Raw genomic sequence first — 15,794 nt, 5'->3', positions numbered from 1 at the left:
CTGTCCTTTTTATCCCAAAAGGAACAAGAAAAATCAGAGAAGGTGTCCAGAAGAGTCAGCGCGGTGGAGGAAGTGCGAAGCCACGTGAAGGTGCTGCAGGAGATGCTGAGCACATATCGCAGGCCAGGGCAGGCCCCCCCGGACCAGGAGGCCCTGCAGGTGACCTGCCGCTCTGACTTGGAAACCTCCCTGTGTGTGAAAGTGTGTCTGTAGGTCCACGAAGCCATCATCCTCATCAAGATGATAAATGTGGCTGTCATCCCCTCCCTGCTCTCTTCCCCACCCCACCCCCATCAGCAGGCTTCCCTTTCAGCTCTGGTGGGTGTGAGTGGACTGGTAACAGTGTGCCCTTAGTTCTCGCCTGGCTCTCACTGGACGCTCCCATTGAGACCTGCTCCTGTTGCCCTGGGTAGCACCACTTCCCTCCATGGCTAGGCTAGTCTGTTGCATGGATGTAGCTTGCTCTTTCCATCTGTTGATTATTTGGGTTGTTTAGGGCTTCGAGTGATACAGGCTGCTATAAACATTTTGTGTGAACATGTATCTTCATGTGTCTTCTCTTGGGTATTTGCCTAGGTGTGGGATTGCTAGGTCATATTCTGAGTGTGTGGTTAATTTTCAAGAAACTGCCAAACTATTTTCCTTAGTGTTTGCCCATTTTCCATTCCTAACAGCCATATATCACAGTTTAGTTTATTTATATCTTACATACTCTGAGAGCAATCTTTCTTTTTGATAACACCCTTGAGATAATTAACATATCATAAAAACAGTCAGTCATCACTATTATCTAATTTAAAACATTTTAATCAGCCCTAAAAGAAACCCAGTACCTTGTATTTATTTTAAATTCTTTTGGGATATACCGAGGATTGGAATGGCAGGATATTATGCTAACTCTGTTTGACATTTTGAGAAACTGCCAAACTGTTTTCAACATAGCACCATTTTACAATCTCACACACAATTATAAGGGTCTCAGTTCTCCACATCCTGCCAACACTTGTTATCTTGTTGATGACAGCTATCCTAGGTGTGAATTAGAGGCTCACTGTGACCTTATTTTGCTGATGGCTATGTCAAGCATTCTTCTTCTTCTTTTTTTTGTGGTGCTGGAGATTGAACCCAGGGCCTTCTGCAGGCAAGGCAAGCACTCTGCCAACTGAGCTCTATCTCCAGCCCATGTCAAGCATTCTTTAATGTGCTTTTTGACCGCTTAAATATCTTTTTTGGAGAAAGTCTGTTCAAATCCTTTGCCTACTTTTTTTTTTTTTTTTTTTTGGTACTGGAGATTAAACTCAGGGGCAATCAACCCCTGAGCCCCATCCCCAGCCCTATTTTGTATTTTATTTAGAGACAGGGTCTCACTGAGTTGCTTAGTGCCTTGCTATTGCTGAGGCTGGCTTTGAACTCGCGATCCACCTGCTTCAGTCTCCTGAGCCGCTGGGATGACAGGCTTGCGCCACCGTGCCCAGCCTTTGCCTGTCATTTAATCATTTTATTGGGTTATTTAAGTGATATGAGTTCTTTATATATTCTGGATACAAGTTCCTATCAGACAGTTTACTTCCATTCTGAGTTGCTACTCCAGTGGCTTGACAGCATCTTTTGGACCACAAAAATTTTTAAGTTCAGAGAAGTTCACTTTATTTTTTTCTTTTGTTGCTGGTGCTTTCGTTGTCCTGTGCAGGAATCTCCCCAGGCCTTGGGTGGGGTGGGGCGCTGCAGCGCTGCCTGAAGCTACTGTTCGTGATCTCTCTTACCCTCGGCTCTCTGCCTCCCCCTGCAGGCCTCCCTCAGCCTTCCTTCGGCAGTCCAGCTTTCTGTTTCTCTGCAGAGGAAAGAAAGATGGCCTTCACATAGCTCCTTTGTTACCCGTCCTTCCACTTCAGAAGACTAGCAGAAACAAACCAGAGTCTTTCCCAATCCCAAATTCCTGAGAGTAAAACCCATTTGGCCAGCTTGGTTTGTGTATCTGCCCTGGCTGACTTGCCTGGGACTGGGACTGGGCAGCATTAGGGAGAACGTCATGCCAGCCTTCCTTGGTGGGTGGTAGGGACAGAACTTTGAAGGGTGCTGGGCTTGAGCTAGGCAGACGCTCCAAAGCCCATCTCCTCCCATAGTGAGTTTGCACCAGGGCCCTTCAGGAAGGTCAGCGTGTTGGACTTTTAAACAGCACAGCTGTTCTTCACACAGCAGAGACGGGAGAGAGGCAGAGTCAGCTGTCGGGGAGGCCTGGAGTGTCAGCTGGTGGAGCCCCCTTCAAGGAGGGAAATCTAGGGCTGGGGTTGTAGCTCAGTGGTAGAGCACTTGCTAGCACATGTGAGGCCCTGGGCCCCATCCCCAGGACTGTGGGAGAGAAAAAAATGGAAATCTAAGCTGCCCAGAGCTGTGTGTGCTCAGCAGTGTGAGAGTGGGCTGTCCCGGGATGAGGATGGGGCTTCCAGCTGAGCCGGGGAGCGAGCCCTGTGGGCGGGCGTGGTGGGCGTTTTGTTGAAGGGATCAGGGCATCAGACAGCAGTTGGGGTGGGAAGTTCAGACTCTAGTGGTCAAGCAGGGAGTTGTCCTTTGAGCTGTTCCAGCCCAGGGCTGGGAGAGGGGCCTGAGGAGGAGGGGACGCTGTGCCCCCAGAGACAATGGGTTCTTTTCTGAGCTCAGGACTTTACACTTTTATTTTTTAAAAAATCATATATTTACAGTCCAAACTTTTTCTGAAACTGACTGCTGTCAGTCATGAATCTGGGGCAGACTGAGGGGCCCTCCTGCAGCCCAGACTCTGCTCCCCACTTGAATGGCGCAGCTGGGGCCCAGGTGTGGGTGTAAACCCTGCTCTTTCCCCAGGTCGTGTATGAAAGGTGTGAGAAGCTGCGGCCCACGCTGTTCCGCCTGGCGGGAGACACCACCGATGACGACGACGCGCTGGGTAATGCGGTTCTGGTCCCTGAGTAGCTGGCGCCTCAAGAGCAAAGCAGATGCGTCCTTGCTGCTGTGCTGCCGTGGTGCAGGAGCAGGCAGAGTGGGCTGTGGCCCTGGGGCAGCTGGGCTGGGGGAGGGGGCCTTGGCTGACACAGAACTGACTTCAGAGTTACCTGGGCTTGAACAGGGAATCAGCAGATCCAAAGCCTAGAAAAGGGTGGACATTTATCATGAGATTAAGTGTGTGGCCATCCCACAGAGGTGGGAACAGCACCTACCTCCCTACCACCCGTTAAAAATAGGTTCCTTGACTGTAGACTTCCGGATCTCCGTTTTGCGTATCCTCCTACCCTATTGTGATGTATAATGATATTTCTTATATTGCCAGTTACATCAGGGATGGGTCAGATTCAGGTTCAACTGAGGGAGCAGGAATACATGATAGGTGGATTCAGGAGGCCTGTGATGTAATTATTGTCTGACCATTTTCTCAGTGATGTCAGTGAAGTCAAAGGTACACAGATCCGAGTTTGTAAATATCTCACATGTTAAATATAAAAACACCTGCTGTTGATTTGCAGCCTCCATTCACAGCCAGAAAATTTGAGGGAACTAAGCAGTTGGTCTCTCGTGAGAAGTAATCTTCCAGCACTTTGACCTGTGGGTAGTTATTGTGCATCGCCCTGGTCCTCTTGCCATTCTGTGTCTCCTAGAGAGATGTGCTCGTAGGTACTAACCATGGGGTGCTTAATGCAGTTTTGGAATCCAGTGTGTATTTTATGCTGTAAGTTTCAGTTTGGATGCTTCATTTCATTGGAAATGCTGGATCTACATTTGCAATTTTATAAAATATGTAGGCTTAAAAACTAATTCATAAGGCTGGGGTTGTGGCTCGGTGGTAGAGCACTTGCCTAGCATGTGTGAGGCACTAGGTTTGATTCTCAGCACCACATATAAATAAAGGTCCATTAACAACTAAAAAAATTTTTTAAAAAATCCTAATTCATATGCCAATTTGTTCTCTAAACACTTTATTTCTCCTTCTTCCCTTTTTTTGTGGTGTTGGTGATTTAACCCAAGGGCTTCACTCATGCTAGCCAAACGCTCTACCAGTGAGCTATATATCCAGTCCTTTTTCTTACTTTACTTTGAGACACATCTTGCTAAGTTGCCCAGGCTAGCCTCAAACTTGTGGTCCTCCTGTCTCAGCCACTGTTCTTGGCTCATTTCTAAAAATTCTCTCCAATAACTGAATAAAGAAATAAGAATTTTTTTAAATATTTGTGTCCACATTGACTAAAGTTTCATGTTAGTTTTTGTTTAATAAAATCAAAGTTGAAAGTTTTAGTTTCTCAATGAACCATATTTCCAGTGCTTACCGTCAGCTCTTATGGCAGACAGTGTAGACATGGTGAAAAGTTTCATTTCCTACTACAGTGGGAACTTAGAGTATTAGGGGGACTGGGAATGTGGCTCAGAGATGGAGCACTTGCCTCGCACGTGTGAGGCACTGGTTTTGATCCTTAACACCGCATGAGACAAATAAAGGTATTTCTTTGACAATAAATTCTACAACTATATATATATATAAAATATTAAAAAGAGAGAGAGAGAGTAAGAGTATTAGGGCTGCCAGGCGCCGTGGCACATGCCTGTGATTGCAGACTCGACAGGTAAGACAGGAGGAGGGCCCCATGTTTGAGGCCAGCCTCAGCAACTGAGCAAGGCCCTAAGCAACTTGGTGAGAATCTGTCTCAAAACCAAAAATAACAAGGACTGGGTTGTAGCTTAAGGGTAGAACATCTTGAGTTCAATCCCCAGTACCAAAAAAAGAAGAAAAAAAAAAGCATTAGGGCTGAGGGGTTCAGCAAAGAGGTCTGATAGGGCCTGCTGCCAAGGCCTGAGCACAGAGGGTGTGGATGTGCTGAACCCAAGAGGCCTGCTGTGTGCAGTGGCGTAGAGAGGGCTGAGGTTGTCGGTAGCTACACAGGGTTCTGATTCTCATTTCCTCTGCAGCGGAGATTCTCCAGGCAAATGACCTCCTCACCCAGGGAGTTCTGCTGTATAAACAGGTGATGGAGGGCCGTGTCACCTTTGGGAACACAGTGCCCAGCTCAGTGGGAGACGTGCCTGTCTCTAGAGGTGTGTACCGTGAGCTCTTCTTGATTTGCAATCTCCCTTCTAGCTTGGGGCGGTCTACAAATCCCATAAAAGAAATGGACTCTAAGAGTATTGTGGAGTGTGGCACAGAAATGAGAGAATTGAATCTGTTCTCTTTTCCTGCGAGAACGCGTTTCACATGGCCAGCTTCTTCCACAGGAGCCGTTGTGAACTGACGGCCAGGCTGGACCCTGTGGAAGCCGAAGGCTGTGTGGTGCCTGGGTTTGAATCCTTCTCCTGAATGACAGGAGCTAGAGACCAAAAGAATGGTTCCTAGTGCCGGAGGCTAGCTGTGTCAGAATTTCCTGGAACACTGAACCGCTGAACCCCTCAGTATCTGTGTTAATCAAGCATGACAGGTGGCTGTGATCAGCTGGGGTCAGAAACCTCCAACGGCCTCTGAGCTGAAGAAGCCCAAGTTGCTGCTGCCCAGACTGAGGGGACCTTTGGAGGAAGACTAACCTCTGGTGTGAGCAGCAGACCTCTGGCTGCTTCATAGTATAGATCTCAGCTCAGATTGTGTGTCAGGACGCCCAGCTGATGTGGAAGGTGGCTCTGGGGTGTGTTGAGGGGACAGGGTCTTTTGATTAGGAGGAGGCCTGAGGGATGCTGACTTGAGTTGAGATTTTGTGTGTGCGCACGCGCTGGGAATCAAACCCAGGGCCTCACACGTGCTAGGCAAGTGCTCTACCACTTACTTACACCCCCAACCCTTGATTGGAGACTTTGCTGTCTGATATCTTCTCGTTATTCTCTGACCCTGTCTCTTTTCTAGTCTTTCAGAACCCAGCAGGCTGCATGAAGAACTGTCCCCTGATTGACTTGGAGGTGGACAGTGGGTCTGAACAGTCCTTGCTTCATCAGGACCTGGCAGCCTTAGGTTAGTGTGGGTGTTCGTGGGGCTCAGGCACAGAACGGACCTGAGGAGAGGGAGCGGGTAATGGTCTCTTCAGGGTGCGTAGGCCTGCTTTTGAGTGAGTCAGGTTTACCAGGCAGCTCAGAGAGGTCTCTTTGCATGTATGGGTCAGTTGTGCCATGGGTGAGTTGAATGACCCTGTGTAAGTTGTTTCCAGAGGTCCTAGAGAGTGGTGTGCCACTGACCTCCAGCTTGAATCCAGTGGAGTGACTGTTGTGCGTCTGTCTTCCTCTCTTACAGGGATCAGTGATGCTCCTGTTATGAACAAGGTAAGGAAGCTCCTGCTACGGCCCGGGGAGAGTAGCGGGGTGGCCAGCCTGCCTTCTGAGGCAGCAGGGCCTTGTAGGGAGGGGTTACTGCATAGTCCTAGAGGACACGGGGGGTCAGTGCTCCTCCTCATCCACCTCGCTGGCTCAGATCCCCAGGACTGACATCTTTACCTCTCCACCTTTATCCCGTCTTGTGTTGTATAGTCTCCTGCTTCCTGCTCAGGGGTCTTGTGCTGTCCTGCCTGTCTGTCTTTCTCCTCCTGAGAACACGTCCTAAGCCCAGGCTTCAGCGGCTCTAAGGGGCCACGGTCCCACCATGGCTGATGGTCCTTCATCCCCTAGCCTTATTTTAGCCATTGTCCATCTGCAGGTCGCCAGTCAGAACTGCTGCAAAGAAAAGAAGAACCTTGCTGCCAACACACCTCCAGGTGGCGGAGTCCAGAGCCCTTCCGCAGACAGGAACTTGCTGGATCTGCTCTCACCACAGCTGTCTCCCGGTCCTCTGTGAGTCTTCTGCCCAGGGAAGCAGAGGGCCTGGCTCCTGACAGCTCCCCATGGCATCTGAGCAGCAGGGCCTCTCCCTGGAGGGGTGTCCTCCTGCTGAAACTGCATGTGCTGCGTCCCCCGTCCCTGCCACTCCTCGTCCTAAGTACATTCCGGCCAAGACATCAGTAAAGGGTGTTGTGGTTTTGTTTTTGTTTTTAAGATCTGGCAAATTGATGATTTTTTGAAGTTTTCTTATTGATTTTTCTCAATTGTCATGTAATTTTAAGTCATGCAAAACTCAGTCACTAGAGACTTATGACAGGAGGCCCTAAAACCACTGTATGAAAACAAGGAAAGTCTTTGTTTTTTCCTTTACATGTGGCAGTACATTATTGTGGCTTATTTTTGCACGTCTTGGCCAGTTTGCATGTATTTGCCTCATCCTCTTTAGGGGCTATGTTAGAATTCATTGTGTGGATGTTAGTCACTCGCCTTGCGTGGACATTCTGTGGATAAGTGCGTGTGTGTGTGTGTGTATTTAGTTCCTCATCTTGCTCTTCAGAAAACCAAATCACAGATTCCTGGAATTCTCTATATAGTTATTGTTTGTCTTTGATATTTTTTTATTTCTTTGTAGGAATTATGTCCCACAGAAAAGTATCCCCAAGGAAGTGCCACCAGGTACTAAGTCCTCTCCAGGTTGGTCCTGGGAGGCTGGCCCTTTGGCTCCTTCCCCGGCTTCCCAGAACACACCTCTGGCTCAAGTGTTTGTCCCTTTGGAGTCTGTGAAGCCCAGTAAGTACAGTTTTATTTTTTATTTTTTCCCTTTTTAGTTCTATGTAACTGTAGAATGTATTTTGACTTGTTATACGTACATGGAGTATAACTTTCCATTCTTGTGTTGTACATAATATGGAGTTACCCTCATTGTGTATAATATATGGACACAGGAAGGTCATGTCCGACTCATTCTACTATCTTTCCCCATTCCTACTCCCCTCTCTTCCCTTCACTCCCCTTTGTCTGATTCAGTGAACTTCTACCCCCCACCCCGCCCCCTGCCATTTTTGTGTGTTAGCATCTGCATATCAGAGAGAACATTCAGCCTTTAGCTTTTGGGGATTGGATTATTTCACCTAGCATGATAGTCTCTAGTTCCATCCATTTACCAGCAAATGCCATAAATTCATTTTTCTTTGTGGCTGAGTAATATCCATTGGGTATATAACCCCTCCTTTTTTTTTTTTTTTTTTTTTTGAGGAGTGGGTACTGAGAATTGAACTCAGGGACACTTAACCATTGAGCCACATCCCCAGGCCTGTTTTGTATTTTACTTAGAGACAGGGTCTCACTGAGTTACTAAGAACCTCGCTGTTGCTGAGGCTGGATTTGAATCCATGATCCTTCTGTGTCAGCTTCCCAAGTTGCTGGGATTACGGGTGTACACCACTGTGCCTGGTCCTTTCTCCTTTTCTATTTTGAGACAGGGTCTTGCTGAATTCCCAGCCTGGCCTTGCGCTCACAATCTCCTGCCTTAGCCTCCTAAGTCTGTGGAATTTCAGGCATGTGCCATCATACTTGGCACAAAACAAAGTTAAACAAAAAGTTAAAAGCAAGAAAACATGTTCACTGTAGAGTTTTAGAAAAGACAGAGCAGAAAAGTATCATCATCTAAATCATTACCAGCTGGGCTGAGATGGAAATTTTATTAATATCCTTTTTTTTTTTCTGTGGTGGATACTGAACCCAGGGCCTCATGCCCATATGTATGGAAATGTACTTCTTAATAAATTGACCTCACAGTATGTATAGACTATTTTGATGTCTGGTTTTATTTATTATTACATTATAAGCTTATAGCATTTTTTATGCCCTTAATTGTTCTTCAAAACCTTGATTTTTAATAGCTCCATATATTATATCATTAAATAGATGTGCCATGATTTATTTATTGGTTCCTTTTTTTTAGTGATATAGGGATTGTACCCAGTGGCTAGCACATGTTAGACAAGCGCTCTGCCACCAGCCCAGTTTTATTTTATTTTGAAATAGGGCCTCACTGAGTTGCCCAGACTAGCCTCAAACTGGTGATCCTCCTGCCTGAGTTTCCTGGTAGCTGAGATTGCAGATGTGTGTTTGGGCCCAGTGCCTTTGTGAAAGCTGACCTTGTTTGTTGTTAAAAACAGTGGTATGGTGAACATCGTGGGTGGCCTTTCTACGTGGTCTCCTGGTTATCAAGCATATTCCTGAATGTGGGGAAATGCTGGGTGTCGACTTTTAAGTTTTTGATCTGCATTATCAGTTTCCCTTCCAAAAACGTTGCCTTTTCCCCATACTCTCAGCACAAACTTCACTGATGTTTTTAGTCTTTTAAATCTTTGGCAGTTATATAAAACCACATCTTTATGATGTCCATTTTGATAAGTGACATTTGGCATAAGGATCTTCATTAAAAATTTCCCCAGGTGCTTAGAGGTCAGCTGAATACCCTTTATCAAATTAGCTACTGATTTTTGAAATAGTTATTCTTGTTAAATTCTTGTATTTGGGTTTGTTCTGCATGCTCTGATTTATACCACTTTACAGTTTTTTTCTCTGAATATTTACCAACATAAATAGCCCTGCCTGTCTTTTTTTTTTTTGGCCTGTTGGTTAGTCGCATGTTTTTTTTTTCCCCCAAATTAGGATTAGAATCCACTGTTACTTAAATTAAAACAATCTCTTTGGGATTTCTGTTGGAATTTCTTTAAGCCGATTTCAGATTTACTATCTTTACGGAATGTTCAGGTGGATGTGGCTGTGTGTATGTAGTCATGAAAGAGACCGGAAAGAAATAAGCCTAAGTGTTTGGGCTGTTTATTTCTGAGTAGAATCAATAGTAATAATAATAAAAAAATCTTATGGTATTATCCACAGTGTATCTGTATTTTCCACAGTGTTCACACTTTATTTTTATCTCCCTTAAAAGATGTTGTCTTTTAAAAAGCTGATAACGTGCTTAGGATGGTTGGTTGTGGAGAGAGGTCAGTTTGGAGGACCATAGGAAACTCGGTGGACACAGGAGGTCTTGGCTTACCGTGAAGTCCAAGAGCTGGAGGAGCAGCAGCACTTGTGACACGCCTCTGAAGCCTGGCTTTCGTGGCAGTTGGTGGCAGTACTAACCCTCCTGGTGGTCCCTCTCTCCCAGGCAGCCTGCCTCCTATTATCGTGTATGACCGGAACGGATTCAGAATTCTGCTCCACTTCTCCCAGACGGGGGCCCCTGGCCACCCAGAGGTGCAGGTGTTACTGCTGACCATGATGAGCACTGCTACCCAGCCAGTCTGGGACATCATGTTTCAAGTGGCTGTGCCAAAGGTAAGTCGTCCGCTACTGGCCAGCTTCTTTGAATTGTTCAGGAATGGCTGTCATCGTTGAGCACCAGATCCTTTATGGGACATTGTTAGGTGTAAGAGATAGAACTCTCTCTCAGACTAGTTAATGATAGAATGGGGATTTTATTTATTTTTTAAAATTAAATTATTTATTCTAATTTGTTATACATGACAGCAGAATGCAATTCATTTCATATTACACATCTAGAGCACAATTTTTTTTCAACATGATTCTGTTTTTTTTTTTTTTAAAGAGACAGAGAGAGAGAGAGAATTTTTTAATGTTTATTTTTTAGTTATCGGCGGACACAACATCTTTGTTTGTACGTGGTGCTGAGGATCGAACCCGCGCCGCACGCATGCCAGGCGAGCGCGCTACCGCTTGAGCCACATCCCCAGCCCCTGGAGCACAATTTTTCAAGTCACTGATTGTACACAAAGTATTTTCGCACCATTGGTGTCTTCACACATGTACTTAGGGTGATGATGTCTTTCCACCGTCATCCCTAACCCCTTGCCCCTTCCTTTCCCCTCCCTCCCCTTTGCCCTCCATTCCTCCCATGCTCCCCACCCATCGCCATTATGAGTCAGCATCTTCATATCAAAGAAAACATTCAGCCTTTGGTTTTTTGGGATTGGCTTACTTCACTTAGCATTATATAGAATGGGGATTTTATTGGCTCCCTTAACTGGGGGTTCCTGAATGTATCTCACTTCACCTGAATCAATCCAGGTAGGTTTTTAAATGATTGCTTAAGAATCTCTTGGTTTGGGGTTATACTGAACCTTAAGCATTGTTATGACAGGATCTCACAGCTGGTGTGTGGCATGCACCTGTAGTCCAGGATACATTCAGGTGGCTAACGTAGGAAGATCGCTTGAACCCAGGAGTTTGTACAGCCTGGGCAATATAACGAGACACTATCTCTTTAAAAAAATAAAAGAAGCTCACGTGGCCTGAGGTGTGCATATCGACTACCCAAAGGGCTCTGCTGGGCCTTGCTGGGGTTACTTGCATACCTTTGACCAGTAACTTGTGTCCAGGGAGATGAACTGTTTGGCCAAGTTGGGATGATATGCCCACCCTTTTTAAGGGAAGTAGGGCCCCACTGATTAATATCCATACCCTAATCACAGGGGAAGGGGCATCTCCCGAAAGGAAAAGATTCAAGGCAGAAACACATGACTCCGTGGTGTGTTTTTGTCCTCAAGGTGTTCTTTGTGAAGCATGTTATTAACTCTGTGGTTAGTATTATAATTACATAACTCTACAGGGTCAGTACTCTAAGGACTATTCTCAGCTCTTATCTTATAAACGATCAACGGAAGACTCAGGAGTTTTTGCCTGACGTCACAGAGCTAGTAAGAGGCAGAGTGAGAATTGTACCCAAGATGTGACGCAGCTCTTCATGCTGCCTGCCACTGACCACACCCCTTCAGATATATTTTGGGTGGAAGGAAAGGCTTTGGGTCCTTCCATCAGGTAGTGGGAACTGAGATACCACATTTCCTAAGAAGCCAGTTCTTCTGGATGGGTGGTGTGGAGTCCGGTTCCTGTTGCCCTGATCTCCTCCCTGAGCCGGGGCTCGGGAGGAATGAGTTTTATGTGCTGTTTCCCTGATAGTCAATGAGAGTGAAGCTGCAGCCGGCCTCCAGCTCCAAGCTTCCTGCATTCAGTCCTTTGGTGCCTCCAGCTGTGATCTCTCAGATGCTTCTGCTCGACAATCCTCACAAAGTGAGTGCTGATGCCTTGGGGAGCAGGGAACGGGGCTCCTGGACTGTAGGGAGGCAACCGCAGGGAGAGGCACACTGAGGCTTGCTCTGAAGCCTCTGGTTGGCGCTGGAGTGGGGCGTTGGTGGGACATCCCTTGCTGGTGATTTTCTTGGGGACTTACTTAAAGCAGGTCTGTTTTTCTGGGAACCAAGCAAGGAGCTCCCTCTAATATCGTGGAGTCCTGAAGGGTGAAGCCTGCTTCCTTAGCAGGTCTCTGAACTGCAGTCCACTTCAGGACTGCAGAAGTGTGGAAGGGCTCCCAGAAGACATGTCTGGCTCCCCTGTTGGAGCCCCAAAGAAGGCAGGCCAGGGTGTCTGTCATGTAGTTGTTTGAAGCCCTCATTTGGGGGAAAGTAACATAAACGCCATTCCTTGGAGACATTTGCTCTGGCTGGCCTCTGGGTTGCTCCCGTCTAACTGAATGTCTTGTATCTCTCACCTCCCAGGAACCTATCCGGTTACGGTATAAACTGACATTCAACCAGGGTGGACAGCCTTTCAGTGAAGTAGGAGAAGTGAAGGACTTTCCAGACCTGGCCGTCTTGGGAGCAGCATAATTTTTCGTGAGACAGACCCTTCAAGTCAAGCTTGGGCCACGTTCCTCTCACTCTCAAGTTGGAACTAGTCACGTGATTTAGTGCAGAGTGCCAAAAACTGTCTCCTGACACAGGCTCTGAATGCCAACCTCTGAACTATTCTGCAGAGACTGTGTGTGTGCTGTCGGGGGCTGCGGGGAGGGAAGAGCGGGGCTGGGGGTGGCAGTGTGGAAGCTGCCGGGCATTTCTGAAGACCATCTCTGCTGCAGTCATCTGTTTCTGCATGTCGTGGACACCGATGTCCCTGCCTCAGGTTGGAGGTTTTATAAGCCAAAGTTTTTTTCATGTATGTTATCTTTTCATTCATCCACTCTGTGCCTTGTCAGCCTTTGAAAGTCTTGGTTGCTCCCAGACTGCTGTTCTCAGGGACCTTAAAAGGGACCTGGTTGGTCTTGGGGCAAAGAGTGTCTTCTGGGGACACTACTCTTCCAAGAAAGACCTTGTCTCCATTTCATTCGAGAATGCTGCTTGCGTGTGTTCGGGAAGATCTCTGGAATGGAATGCTTGTTGCACTGTAACCAGCGAGGGGCTGCTGTGAGACCAGAAGACCACACCTGGTGGGCCAATCATGTCCTTCACCACTGTGCCTTAGAATCGCCCTTAGATGGACCCTCTGAGGCAGAGGGAAAGCAGACCCCAGGCCTTAGGTTCCATGGGTTGGGCAGCCTGTCTGGGCCCTTACTCAGGACCCTCATCTCTATCCTCATCCTCTTTCTCCATAAGCATCTCCTCTGAGCTCTTTGATTGTGACACCAGGTTAGTCATAAATCATAGCTAGTGGCCAGCCCATTCTGCCTTGCGGGAAGTCGAGGAAATAGGAGTCGCAGAGCCAGTTGTGTTTAGAGCTGAGAGGCTGGAAGGGAACTGGCTTCCTGTTGAAGGATGGAGAGCCAGTGACCCCACGAAGACAAAACCCTGAAGATCTGAGCAGAGCTGGATGTCTGTTCCATTTATAAGCTGAAGGAGAAATTCAAGCATATAGTCAGGTGATCCTTAGTGAGCATCTACTGTTTGCTGTGATCTTTGATGTGCATATTTAACAAGTCCTGCTCAACTAGACTCTGGGAAAAGGTGCCTGAGCCTGGCTGAGATGTACCAGTGAAGGGCTGGGAGGGCCAAGAGGTCGGCCTTCTGGGTGGCAGTCAACCTAGGAACCTGCAAGGCTGTTTGGAGCTTTTAATCGTGAGATCTGGTCTTGATGTCTGCATATAGTTGGATCTGCCAACATTAAGTGGTGGAAATGGCAGCTGTAAAGATCCTCAAGGGATGCTCATTTTTAAGCAAATGTGCAAACTCATAAGACAGATAAATGATGGGGAGATTTCTTCATTTGGCATAATTCATATGAGACTAATCTTAACCCCAAAATTATTTTAATGTTCCAGTGTCTTACAGAAAAGCTATCACATAAAGTTTTTAAAGGGTGCCCATCAGGATGACGGTGTCTGCCTGTGAAGAACTTGGTCCAAATGGGTGAATGAGACTGGCACGTGAGAAGACAGGCTTTTTATCCTGTAGTTTAGAGATGAACTCATGTACATCCCTGAAGATCCTTCTGTTTTCCAGGAGAAATGGCACTCTGCATAGGTAGACTTGGAGAGAGGATAGATAGGAAGAGAGGAAGAAGGTGGCTGTCCTGGGAGGGTCCCTGGTTCATGCCATGAGTTCCTCTAATCACCAGATTCAGTGAGTGCGTAGAGCCCGGCCTGCACCCTCTGGTTCCCTCACCCACCAGCGGCTGTCGTAGCCAGCACTGCTGTGGGCACTACGGATGCAGCAGGGACTTCTGGATCTTCTGGTCCTCTGGAGAGAGACGAGTTTATCCTGTGTCAGCTGGAGAACTGGCACTGATGGCCAGTGCTGTCTCCTGTCCTCATCTGTCTGGAATCCTGCTTATCTTTACTTCTTGACCTACCTCTGCCCCTTTAATGTGCTTTCCCAGGGCTGGTCCTTCGGACTTTTCTAGGTCTACACACTGAGCCTGGCATCTAAGCCCCTCTAGACCACTAGGTGGATCCTAACCCTCATCTCAAGCTCCCTCTCCCTGCTGACATCAGATCCGATTTGACTGTCAGTTGAGGTTCCGCTGGAGGCCCCCCTCTTGTTTAGAACAGAACCCCTCCTTCTCTCCCTGTTCCCTTACGTGCTCTTTGACCCGAAGGCACCTGTTTGAGACTTCCTGGGTCCTCCATTTGTGCTTCACGTACATCCACTCGGTTTTGTCCCATGTAGTCTGTTTCCCCTACATTCACATTACCATGCCTTAATTTGGCTTTTTCTTGTTTTGTTTTGATACTGCAGTAGTCTCCCAGTTGTGATTCATACTTGCCACCACCAGAATTCTCTAGCAAATCAGAGCACTTGATCTTAGGCTGAATGGCTTCCTAATGCCTGTAGGTGGGTAGGAACAATCCAGGTTGCTTGTGTCGGCGTCCAGTGCCCTTCTGCAAGTTTGCTCCCTACTCTCCTGTCATCACCTGCCAAGAGTAGAGCCCACATGGCCCCGCAACAATAAAGTTGTTTAAGCTCTTTGGTAAATGCCATGTTTTTTCTTTTCTTTTTGACTATATATGCAGTTCATTCCTCTTCCTGTATCCCTTCACTGAACTTAAGACTCAGCCAAAATGCTATTCTAAAATGCTACTCTGGGGCTGGGGCTCAGGAATAGAACAACTGGCCTGGCATGTGTGAGGCCCTGGGTTCCACTCCCCCCGCCACACACACAAACACCTTACCTCTGCCACTCTTTGAACATAAATGGGAGGTAAAGATAGTAAATTGAAATCAGGAGGGTGGTGCATGCTTGTAATCCTAGTGGCTCAGGAGGCTGAGGCAGAGGATTGAGAGTTCAAAGCTAGACTCAGCAAATTAGCAAGGCCCTAAGCAACTCTGTCTCTAAATAAAATCCTTAAAAATCTGGGGATGTGGCTCAGTAGGTGAGTGCTCCTGGGTTCAATCCTGGGTACCCCTGCCCAGAAATAAAAGTATAAATGATAACCAAAAGGAAATGATTATTACCCATTTAAGATAAAATAGCACTAATTGAAATGGCAAATATTAAAGGTAGATAGCAAAGATAATATCTAAAATACAAATCGTACTTAACTACTACAATGTTAGTTCCAAGTTTCTTAAGTATATTCAATGAAGAATTAGTTACCCAGCCCCAGAAGTATGAATTCTACAACCAGGTGATTTTTTTGTTGCTTTTGTTTTAAACTAAGAGAATTCTGGAATGTTTGCTATGGGTTTCTTTTCAGCCTGATGATTTTCACCTAGAGCAGGGTGTGGCCAGGTAGGACA

At 46.8% G+C, this 15,794-nt stretch overlaps 1 protein-coding gene across 1 annotated transcript in view; it reads left to right on the top strand.

Annotated features, from left to right (window-relative positions):
• Nucleotides 1–15,029, top strand: part of Gga2 (golgi associated, gamma adaptin ear containing, ARF binding protein 2) — a 32,204-nt gene extending 17,175 nt beyond the window's left edge. The window contains exons 8-17 of the mRNA XM_027948345.3: nucleotides 22–159; nucleotides 2,842–2,923; nucleotides 4,933–5,058; nucleotides 5,852–5,956; nucleotides 6,233–6,261; nucleotides 6,632–6,765; nucleotides 7,385–7,542; nucleotides 9,935–10,104; nucleotides 11,746–11,856; nucleotides 12,342–15,029. Of these exons, the coding sequence (XP_027804146.2) occupies nucleotides 22–159; nucleotides 2,842–2,923; nucleotides 4,933–5,058; nucleotides 5,852–5,956; nucleotides 6,233–6,261; nucleotides 6,632–6,765; nucleotides 7,385–7,542; nucleotides 9,935–10,104; nucleotides 11,746–11,856; nucleotides 12,342–12,452 (1,164 nt within the window). The 3' untranslated portion in view covers nucleotides 12,453–15,029. The remainder of the gene's footprint in view (nucleotides 1–21; nucleotides 160–2,841; nucleotides 2,924–4,932; nucleotides 5,059–5,851; nucleotides 5,957–6,232; nucleotides 6,262–6,631; nucleotides 6,766–7,384; nucleotides 7,543–9,934; nucleotides 10,105–11,745; nucleotides 11,857–12,341) is intronic.
• Nucleotides 15,030–15,794: the final 765 nt, after the last annotated feature.

This window comes from Marmota flaviventris, chromosome 19, assembly GCF_047511675.1.
Source record: "Marmota flaviventris isolate mMarFla1 chromosome 19, mMarFla1.hap1, whole genome shotgun sequence".
In the NCBI taxonomy this organism is placed as follows: Eukaryota; Metazoa; Chordata; class Mammalia; order Rodentia; family Sciuridae; genus Marmota; species Marmota flaviventris.
This window is presented reverse-complemented; position numbering and strand designations above follow the sequence as displayed.